At 39.2% G+C, this 9,867-nt stretch overlaps 1 protein-coding gene across 1 annotated transcript; it reads left to right on the top strand.

Moving 5' to 3' along the window:
• The first annotated feature begins 2,073 nt into the window (after positions 1 to 2,073).
• LOC109871109 (TRAF family member-associated NF-kappa-B activator-like) lies at positions 2,074 to 8,415 on the top strand. The gene is given in 9 exon segments (XM_020461942.2): positions 2,074 to 2,244; positions 3,411 to 3,552; positions 3,895 to 4,006; positions 4,276 to 4,385; positions 5,367 to 5,440; positions 5,526 to 5,644; positions 6,226 to 6,520; positions 6,522 to 6,627; positions 7,932 to 8,415. Coding segments are annotated over 8 exon segments (1,107 nt in total). The 5' UTR covers positions 2,074 to 2,244; positions 3,411 to 3,453; the 3' UTR covers positions 8,124 to 8,415.
• Positions 8,416 to 9,867: the final 1,452 nt, after the last annotated feature.

The following is a 9,867-nucleotide window of genomic DNA, read 5'->3' on the forward strand; positions in this document are numbered from 1 at the left end:
TAGGTTGTGTTTCCACTCAATGTACAAGTCCCCTATTGTATAGCCAAACACATGCTTTAATTGTTAGAGTGCAAACAAAATGAGTAGGCCCCACCCCTCTTTTCACAGGGGTGAAATTAATGTGTCAATCAGAGCCTCAGCATCTTCCCCCTCTGGCCATTAATGCTATGGCAGCAAACAGAGGTGTGAGGCTCACTCAGACAAGGCTGACAAGAATGCCAAGTATTCAAAGAGGTATCTCCAAACATCCATGTGGCTAAGGTTGAAGCATGTAGAGCAAGCACTGTTGTAACTGACCTAGCACATTCCTTCCTTTAGTATGAGTCTCTGAGACAAAATGTTCCCCACACACACTGTTTATACTCAGAGGGACACAAGCCATTCAACCCTATGGAGGTTCACACTTTAATATATTTTTGGGTATCTTTGTCAAAGTGCCTTAGCTGAATTTATTAGGTTTCTCTTCTTCCCCTGCCAACAGGAATATGTGTAGGCCTACTTTTGATTTGAGAAGGAGGGACTGAAATGTTTTGAAAACTATATCACATGAAATGCATGACGTAGTACACAATTGGATGATGTAGTACACGACAATTGGGGACCCGTTTGGGCTCGTGAGCACCACTTTCAAAACTACTGGCTCAAATTATACTGTACAAAAGTTTGTGAGTGCAAGCTTTTTACTCTATCCCAAACCTTAACTTTAACCCTTACCTAAACCATTCAGATTTAATGCCTAAACTTAACTTGACGTTTATCCCCTCCCTGGGAAAACTTCAACACTAAAGTCAAACCGTGAGATCCTGAGGCAACATACGGTAATAACATAACAGTAAAAGAGGGTGTCCATTTATACCCAGTTTGGAGACGCCAATTTTGGAGCCAGGGAAGGGAGTTGGAATGACCCAATCAAGGAAGAAAGGTTGGTTGCCAACTGGTATTTATGCCAGTCTGTTTAAGAATTTCGGGCCTGGAGGAATGGGGTAGACTGCTGATTGTTAGGATACAGGCCTGTCCGTCACTAGCCTACGAGATGGCTGTAATGAGAGTCATTAGCCTATAGTAAATAGCTGTAGTTATAACTGTGAATAGTGTTTGTTAGACAGTTTGTATTTGAGATTTTATTATTTTTCTGGATCCATTCATATCAAGTCGACTGCCTACCTCTTCACATTGCTGTATATAAAAAACACGACTTCAATTGAAAGACTGTTGTTCAGCGCCATTCCGGCGATCTCTCTTGGCCACTGGACTGTCTCACAGAGGGACATTTTTTTTTACTGTTTTGACAGTGCCTTAAGGAAATCCCTTAATAAAGATGACCATGGTGAGATATATTATTCTTCAATACAGAATATATTTGAAGGCAACTAGCTGCCCTCTGTTGGTCACTATTGGACTTGGCACTGTCCCATTTTCCTTTTGCAGTTATGCACAAATGAACTTATTCAATGAATGTGTGAAACAGCAAAATACTCATGAGTTATGATTGCATTAATACATGTTAATAAATGTGTAATTGCATATTGTGGGGGAAAAAAAGGCCTACAGCTGGATGCTGATATATTTTTGTACTATGTTTATGCAATGAAAGCAGATTATTTGCTGTAGGCTGCAGTACACAGTGACATGCCCCCACCTTTCTGTCTGAATCATTAAAAATAACACTATAAAGTTTACTAAATCAATAGTGCTTAGTGATATGGTCATATGAATATCTCAGCTAGTGATACTTCTTTTTTTGCAAAGAGCAACATGTCTATTTTAATATTTTACTATACATGTTATCTATCAGAGACCAAGTGGTCACAATTTAAGCAAAACACCTTTTACACTAATGAGGCTGAAATGTTGGTTTCTGCTGAATTTAGCTAAGTTCAACAGTGTGAGAAAACAGAGAAATCAGAGAAGATGACAAAAAAAATCAACACATACATTTCTGACACTGTTTTATCTGACTACTTTTTACATGCACGTTGCAGACGTGTAGGCAGCAAGAAGAACCCTCAACTTGCTAAGCACCCAGCAAGAACTCACTACCTCAAAGATGATTGGTCAGTCAAGGAAGGCGGAAGTCTACTAGGCGCGGGGATTCCCCGAGGGAAGTTCCCCAAGCGTTATAATGCATGTACAATGAACATTTGTACGAAATACACCACTCCCGCACGTAGTAAATGTAGGCCACCTGAAGAATAAGAACTTGTCGAAGTATCAAAACAATAATTTGGACATATTCGAATGAAGGTAAGCTACGGCAGTTATACAGTCAGATACGAAAGTCGAGGCGAGCTCAACGAGTGTCTGGTTAGGTATTAAACGTACTCAACTGTTCAACTATTGACACTGCTCGATACTGTACCGGACCGATTTGTAAACTCGCCAATGAAGGTCGACGTTACATTGTAGCACGAACTGGATACATCATTTATGACTATTAGGTTGCTTCAGGCTAGTATATGTCTTCGTAGTATCATGCACTTTGGTATGCAATCAGTTACATACAGTGACTACTATTGTGCTGTCTTAAACGGGTGTTTATTAAAATAAATGACTAGATGGAGAATTGGATTAGCTGTGTGTTCAAATGATGTAACCAATCATATCAGAGTAGTACCATGCTCAGTTCACTATCATAAGTCTGAAAATAATATATTCAGGACACCCAGAAAAACAACGGCTTTTAAAAGTATTAGATCTGTCATAGCTTCCCATTTTAGATCATTGGCTGTTGACTTTATCATCTTAGTAGCTTAATGTATTGATCATGGCATAATACAACGTTTTTGAAAGAAGAGATAGGCTATTTGTTTTTGTTCATTAGCTATCATTAATAATGCGTAACCACATTGAGGTGTGTTTACCCAAAATATATGCCATTGTAATTAATTAAATCTATTAACATCTTCTCAGTGCACAGTGAATATCTCATATTTTCCACACATTTGTTTATTACAGTGATTGCAGGTATTTCTCACGTATGACCAAAGATTAATTGACTAGTAACAAACCATGGCATTCAATAATGTAAATTCATGTATTGGTACACAGCACTGTACTTGTTTTAAAAAAAAGAAGACTCATATTCAATTTCGCATCAGTGTCAATTGATTTAATCAGTTTATGTTTTTTTATTCCCAACAGTTTCTTTTCTGTACATATTTTGGATGTTTGTTTGTTTTCATTAAGAAGCTGTTTTTACTGAGGACACTTGTATAATCAACCAGAAATGTTGATCTTTTGAGTTTCTAAAATGAGCAAGGACAGGTGATAAAGAGAAGTACTTTCCGTTTTATTCAGGTGTTTGTCCAAGTTATGTGATTCATAGGACCTTCTTACAGTAAATGATGTGATGGTGTGCTTTAATGCTGTATTGTGCCCCTAAACTTAGGTTGTGTGATATGTTGCGCCAGGCCCCATGACTGCTGTGTCAGCGATGATTGTGGAGCACACAGCATGGAGAGGAATATTGGAGATCAGCTCAACAAGGCCTATGAAGCTTACCGCCAGGCCTCTATCGAGAGAGACAGCGCCAAAAAGGAACTACAGCAGATGGTATTATACCTTATGCACAGTGATAAAAAACAAACGGTCAGTTTCCCAGAAAGCCTAGTCCTGGACTCTAAATGTATTTTAATGGATAGTCTCCACTGAATGTACATTTTATTCCAGGACTAGACTTAATCTGGGTCTGGGAATCCGGCCCCAACTCTTCTAATTCACTTATGAGACTTGAACTCCGTCCAGTGAGATGTGGTATAGCTTTCCATACAGTGCTTCGATATAATGCAATACATGATCATTACATAGTATCGAACTATAAAGGATACAAAAGGCTAGCTACCAGTAATTGATGCCGTTCACGATTCATAAGTAACAGAAGTTTTACATTTGCAGAATGTAAATTATGAACGGCACACTCAGAAACTTCAGAAACAGATAGAAGACCAGCAGCAGTTGATTTCGAAACTCAAAGCTCAGTTGATATCAGCAACTAAGCAACCCTCAGGTAAGTGACAAGCATAGTTGTTTTCTTGATAGAATTGTTTGCATGATCACATTTTCTGCCATATTCTATACGTCACAGTTCATCTCCAGTGAAAGAAACGAGATGCCTACATTGGGAACATTCAGGCATACCGTTGCATTGTCTATTCCCCGGGAGATCAATTGTGCTGTAATAAATATTATTGTTGTTTCAGGACATTGCAAATGAGATTTTCTGTGTTGACTAAGTAGTTAGGTTATGTTATATTTCCTCTCTTATTTGATTCTTAGGAGAGGTCATAGGTGAGGCTGCACCTAGAAAACAGGAAGAAGAAACCTTGTCTCCTTCCAAACATCTCTTTGACAACCCAGGAAGCTCCTTGAGGAAGATTCATTACTTGGTAGATATGTTTAACATAATCAAACAATCCACATGAGATTAGAGTTAGATCTTGTTTATTTATGTTTACAAATAGGATGTAGATGCAAGGACGTGTTGGGGTGCAAACATGACATCCCCATTGGCTGCCTCGTAACATTTTTCTCTCAAATCTCAAAAAAAAAATCTCAATATCTTCTCTCACACATACACACGCACACACACAGACGTTATTGTTCATAAATCATACATTTGCTTGTAGATACTGTTCTGTATCTTCAAACCCTGATAGCTGTATCAGAGCTCAATATACAATAGATCCACTTCCTGTGACATAGGCCATCATTCATCTGGTTGCATTTCTGTAATACATTTATTGCTGGATAACATCAATGTTTTCCAAAAATATGAATTCGTAATATTGTAATATTATCAAAACTCCTCATTGGGGATCATTTTAAAAGCATGAACACGCACATGCTATCTTTCATCAACAGGTGGCGCTAGAGGATAGCATCACCAACCCTCAGGGTCTGAGGCCATTTCTTTTTCCCTTTATTTAAATAGGAAAGTCAGTTAAGAACAAATTCTTATTTCCAATGATGGCCTAGGGACAGGTAACTGCCTTGTTCAGGGGCAGAACAACAGATTTTTACGTCGTCAGCTCGGGGATTTGATCTTTACGAATACCAGTCCAACGCTCTAACCACTAGGCTGCCTGCCGCCCCATAGTCATCAGCTTCATAGAACCGCCAGCTTTATTGTTGAGAAGTAATTCCCTAATAACTGAGATCACAAGGCGTCACCCATGATTTTTTGGTTAGAATGTATAATTGTCATAATTATTGTTACAGTATATGACTTTTATGACATTAATATTTAGATTCATGAAATGATCACATTATGCAGAAAACATTTTACATTTTAGTATTCAATTTGGATATTGTAAGGCTGATATTTCCTGCAGTGTAAGTCCTCAATGCCGTGTGTGTCTGTTTTTCAGAAGGAAAATATGGAAACTGCTGTGATTGTGTCATCTTCACCACACACAGCACCAGTAGCCAGCAGTTTTGAGACGTATGTGCATTAGTATGTGCGTCTTTTCTTCATAAAAAAAAAAAATGAAAAACAGTTATTTTACTTGCATTTCTTTGTCTCTCAGTAAAGATGTTCTTGAAGTGTATCAAGCTCTCCGGGGGAAATTCCAGCAGATACGCACATTAACCCAGAGACAAAAAGATCACATGAAAAAAATCTACAGAGGAAATGACATGGCAAATGGTAATTTTAAAGTCTGCACAATAGTCATTTGGAATTTGCTTATTATTCCAGCACTGTTGAAAGGAACCCAAGGCCTGAACTGATGTACTCTAATTTGATTACAATAGAGAAAATATGTTGAGCTACAATTGCTTTGGATATGTCATAACACGATATTAGTAATTATGTATGTCAGCTTTAGCTTTGTTCCTATACACAATTAGATATCAACACCTTAAGCAGAACCGTACATTAATGCCTTGTTGGCCTATTTAACCATGGACCTCCACCTGTGTGGAAATAGAATGAGCAGATAAATATGTAGAATTATTCCACAGACACATGCTGTGATGTAGCGCTGGTTAGTTATGTAATCATGGGAATGAAAAAAACTACAATCATATTATACTTACCGTGTGTATTTATACTTGTTGAAATTAAAAGTGAAAATGTTCTTTACATTACTCATTATTACTTGATTATTCATCATTACTTGAACTAATCGCTACTCAATGGGAAAACTTCATATCTAACTGTCGTAAGTGACTGTCGATATGTTACAGAAACAGTATGATGAAAGCATTGTGTTTGACATTCGACAGAGCAGCAGTTCTCCATGCCCATTCAGTGTACAGACGTGGCCGTGGAGCAGGCGGAGAGGCCCTTCCCTTCAGCCTTGAGGCCAGGGGTCGACCTCCAGCACCCGCCCATGTCCCTGGAATCCCGCGGTGCCAGCCCAGAGGACATGAACCAAGTGGACTCTCTCACCACACTCAGCATCAAGTTCCCCCCCTCCACAGACAGTGAATACGAGTTCCTGAACAGCGCTCTGGAAAAACGCATTGACCTGTCCGTGCCAAGGGCAACAGTCAGCACTGTCCCTGCCGTCATAGAGGTAACCGTCTATGGAGCTGGCCATCCCATTCCTGTATCCTACCTCTGTCTCTCACCCTCCCTCCCCCTCCGTGTCGCTCTCACACAAGAGTGTGCGTGGACACCAGCAGGTGAGGGTCACAGGAAATGCTCATTCCTTTATTTGCAGGTAAAATTAGGAAACTCTCAACTACTGATTTTTTTTTCTGGCAAACAAATGGGAGAGAGAAATCGTATAAATAGTACAAGGCAACCTCACACATCGACACAAGTGTGGCAAGTCTCTGAAAGTTGTTCATCACAATAAGCTATGATAGGCCTATGTGTACAACAATGCTTTTTACATAGTTATTACAAATGATCATAAAACACACCAATTGTTTTAGATGATAATGCTTTCATGCCATTCAGTTTTGTAGTTGGTTATACAAGTCTATGTTGATCTCGGAACCAAAGGAATGTATATTTTATGATTACCAGTATCAGTACAACTGTTCACACCTGTGAGGTTGTGAATGCAGAATGATAGAGGCAGTATTGCTTTTTAATTTATTTCAAATTGATTTTACCTGTCACGTAGTATTCTTTAGAATTATTATTTAAGACCATGCTTTTGGTTAGAAAATACACCGAATGACCTCCTGAGGGGCACAGTGGTCTAAGGCACTGCATTGCAGTACTAACTGTGCCACTAGAGAGTCTGGGTTCGAGTCCAGGCTCTGTCGCAGCCGGCCACGACCCGTAGACCCATGGGGCGTCGTACAATTGGTCGTGCGGGTTAGGGGAGGGTTTGGCCGGCAGGGATATCCTTGTCCCATCGCGCACTAGCAACTTCTGTGGCGTGCCGGGCGCAGTGCATGCTGACACGGTCGCCAGGTGTACAGTGTTTCCTCCGTACACCTGGATAACATGATGAGACAAGACTGTAACTACCAATTGGATACCACGAAATTGTGGAGAAAATAAAAAAAATTAACAGATTAAAATATAGAATAAATGTAATTAATAAAAATAACAACAACATAAAAGAAAATACACCGAAGATATACACCTTTGTTGAGACGTGTGGCTGTTGTATGGTAAATAGTGGTAGAACACCCACACTGATGGTAGATTTTATTTTGCTATTAGACATGTCATTGGTTGGATTTCTCAGTTTCTAATTTACCATGAATGCCAGAAACGAATAACTATTCAATCCTACTGTAGCAAATATACAGCATTACAATAGTACAAGTCGTGGGCAGGAACTATGGATGTTGAGAAAGCGGGTTCAAGTTGGACAATGCTTTGCTTGTATTCCCCCGGAGCAACAGATCTTTCCTCAGTGAAAGACCCAAGCACATGACCTACCGTGCTGTAAGTGGGTGAGTGTAAGCAATGCTAAGTGTATGAATTCTAGAGTATAAAGTGGTGTGTTTGTCCTTCCATGTAGCCCCTGTGGCGCCCTGAGCTTTGCGACGCTACTACAGCAACAGCAGCGCAGGCCGTGAGTGCGGAACAGCAACAACAGATGAACAACAACAGCCCTGATATATGTACCTACTGCAACGCGGTAGTTCCCGAAGAGCACATGAACAGCCACCTTTTTACTCATTGCCAGAGGGAGAGTGAAGCCAGCAATTGACACTAGCAGACATTGGCTGCCCAGTACAACACCTCTACGGTTGATTCATGGTTAATTCATGTCTTTGTTTCCACACCATGAATAACACGCGCTCTGCTGTATGTCACATGACACTGGCGTTTTGGGACTTGAATCCACTCTCAAACATTTATTTAATTTGTAAGAGGTTAATGGTACATTTTACAGTTTTTGTCTTAAGATATTACTTGGAAATTGCACGTCGATTTATGAAATGATTTTGTACAGTATCGGTCTGAGTGTAATAAAGCAAACATTTAATCTTGGTTTCACACATTATTTAATATGTTTTTTGATTATACACAAGGATTTGAATGGCATGCATGGTGCAAGTATATTGACATGCAGTGTGTACATGTAGGCCTACATTTGTCCCCCAAAGCTGTAACAAATTGATACTGTATGTATTTTCAGGGGAACATTCACTGAGATCTTTGAAGAAGCATCCACTTTGATTCTCCAAGTGGATCTGGAAATGTGTGAGTCATGCAAATTACAAGTATAGAAAAATGTGTGGTTATTTTATGGCATATAGTAATATTTCAATCCAAGATACATATGCCAGCATAATGTTTTGCTAATCAATTTATAGTGATGATTTCTGTCTAAATGATTATGCTGTGCACATGTTGGTTTGTGAAATACTGGTCACAGGCGTTTTTATTAAAAGTAGGCTATACATAAATACTAATAGGCTAAATTAGCTTTTGTAATTGGTAGCAGCTGCATGGTATGCTTAGTGCAGAATATGAAATAATTCCATTTAATTGAAACAATGTTATAATTTATAACACCATATGGTCATTGAAAGCAGATTTGTGCAGGTAAACAGGTTAATTAAACTGTGTGTTACTCCGCATGATATCAGGTACCGGTTCAGTTCTTCAATTACATGACAAATTATCTTGCAATTTGTAGATCAATGTTTTTATCCTTGACAATATTAGTCTTATACATCTTCAGACGATAGGTGGTACTTTATTAACAGATGAATAGACGCATGAACGTGATTTAGCACTCCCCTGCTCCCCTTTTATGGGTTGGTTGACATGAATACATTTGACATTTGATACTCTTTAATTTTATAGTCTTTACTTATATCTGACCAGCTAGTAAAAGTGTACCAATACACAAGATGTTAGCAACACAGTCGATTTTCACGAGACTTTTAGCCTCTTGCCTACATGCTTAGAAAAAAGGGTTCCCAAAGGGGTTCCCAAAACCTAAAAGGGTTCTTCAGCTGTCCCCATAGGAGGACCATTTTTGGTTCCAGGTAGAACCCATTTTGGTTCCAGGTAGAACCATGTTTAGGTTCCATGTAGAACCCTCTGGAAAAGGTCCCACATAGAACCCAAAAAGGGTTCTACCTGGAATCAAAAGTGGTTCTTCAAAGGGTTCTCCTTTGGGGACAGCTGAAGAACCCTTTTAGGTTCTAGCTAGCACCTTTTTTTTCTAAGAGTGTACAAATAGCGTTTGACTTCGGCAATATTTATTCACAGCTTTGCAAACAATTGTAGTCATTTTTACTATGTTGTATGATGATGTCTTAGTGAAGTAGGGGAAATACGTGTATTAAAACATTTATGTGCAGTGAGGACCTTGCAGCCCTTCGGATATGGGCTAGTAACACTTGTGCTGTCTAGATGAGCTGGTGTGAAGACTGCAAACAGGGTCTGTTATTAATCCCATTTTACATGCTTTACTTGACACCGGTGGATACTTCATA

The sequence above is a fragment of the Oncorhynchus kisutch genome, linkage group LG26, assembly GCF_002021735.2.
Source record: "Oncorhynchus kisutch isolate 150728-3 linkage group LG26, Okis_V2, whole genome shotgun sequence".
Taxonomy (NCBI): domain Eukaryota; kingdom Metazoa; phylum Chordata; class Actinopteri; order Salmoniformes; family Salmonidae; genus Oncorhynchus; species Oncorhynchus kisutch.